The 1,584-nt window shown below is 34.0% G+C and overlaps 1 protein-coding gene across 1 annotated transcript; it reads left to right on the forward strand.

The window, feature by feature from the left end:
• Window positions 1–528: 528 nt before the first annotated feature.
• On the forward strand, window positions 529–1,218 carry LOC129570834 (rabankyrin-5-like). Its single transcript, XM_055450555.1, has 2 exons — window positions 529–891; window positions 959–1,218. Exons 1-2 carry the CDS (start codon window positions 605–607, stop codon window positions 1,086–1,088), a joined length of 417 nt encoding a protein of 138 aa, XP_055306530.1. The 5' UTR covers window positions 529–604; the 3' UTR covers window positions 1,089–1,218.
• The last annotated feature ends 366 nt before the right edge of the window (window positions 1,219–1,584 follow it).

Raw genomic sequence — 1,584 nt, forward strand, 5'->3', positions numbered from 1 at the left:
ATCAAAAAATTCATTGATCGATGTGTAATCAGAATTTTTGAAGTCTTCGTACGTAATCACATCATTCGATTTGCGGTCAATTTTATCATGGATGACTACTTCGAGTGCTTGATGGTGTGTTTCATTTTTTACTATTTTCATCATTTATAATATTTTCGGAGGAATTATGTAAAAACAGGCAACATTTCAAAATAATTTCTCAAAATTCTAAAATATCCGGAATTCTGAAGAAAATCATCAGAAAAAACCGGTATCCGGTGCCGAGCCGAAATATCCGGTATTTCGCAAAATACCGGACGTTTCCGGACGCGATGGGAGGTCTATCTATCACAATCTTTTTTGTAGTTTATCGCTCGAGCAATGCATTGGTAGTTTCCCTACCCTAAGCTGTTTCTAATGTATTCCGAGGGCCCACTCTAGAAAAATATTAAATCAACGATCATAAACGAAATATATCAAATTGAACCTCGAGTCTCAAATGAAAAATTTAAATACTTTAATCTCCATTTCGACGAAAATATATATCCCCCGACCAATCAGACCAATTTGTTATTTTGAGTCTCGTCATTATATTCAATCAAACGTTCAAAATTGAAACACAGGTATGCCAAAGTATCCAATAAATACTCCCGAATTACAACAAGGAAATACGCCACTACTTCTGGCATTTATGCGAGGTCAGGCTCCGTTATGTAAAGTTCTTGTGAAAAATGGAGCTTGCCTAGGAGCTGAAAACAAAGATGGTGTAACAATTTTCAACTACAAATTGGCAACTAATCAACTTTTGCTTAAGTTGTTAGACCAACTGCCTCAAGAGAGTCCATGGGCAACATCGGAACTGTGTCAGGAATGCGGAACGAAATTTACGATAACTATGAGAAAACATCATTGGTATATATATATATCATTATATAATTCATTAACTCATTATTAATCCATTATCGCTTTTTTTTAACAGCCGACATTGTGGACGCATTTTGTGTAGCAAGTGTTCTAATAACGATATTCCAATATTGAAATTCAATATCAATAAACCCGTTCGAGTTTGTTGCGTTTGTTTTGAAGTTCTTCAAATGGGCAGTGATTGATAATTTTGTGTATCAATTTTAATTGAAAAAGAGACTCTTTCGTATGAACAAAACCAGACAGTTGTATTTATGCGTACATGTACATGAAAACAAAATCAGAAAAAAACGAAAAAAAAATCAGTGCGAAAAATGTCTTTGAACGAAAAAAAAATTGTCGCTGACTGAGGCGACGGATAATTGAAGTTTCACTGTAATAGAACATAAACAACTGAGTTGCAGAACTCAAATCAACATTCATGCAATATCAAATACGTTATAATAAACATGATGTTAATAAAGATATAAAGTATAAAGTTTACTTGTTTATGATTCAATTGCACCCTTAAAATTGCAACAGCTTCTCAAAATGCATGGTCGAATTACCACAGTGCGAATCTTTGCATTTTAAGTTGAATTTATATATATAATTTATAGAATCGACACTGCGCCTTCTTTACAGTTCTCATATGAATGAGCCCAGAAGCGCCAACTGGTGCAAGAACATGTAATAGAACCG

This window comes from Sitodiplosis mosellana, unplaced genomic scaffold (assembly GCF_009176505.1).
Source record: "Sitodiplosis mosellana isolate CC-2019 unplaced genomic scaffold, AAFC_SMos_1.0 Smas_scaffold_282, whole genome shotgun sequence".
NCBI classification, from domain to species: domain Eukaryota; kingdom Metazoa; phylum Arthropoda; class Insecta; order Diptera; family Cecidomyiidae; genus Sitodiplosis; species Sitodiplosis mosellana.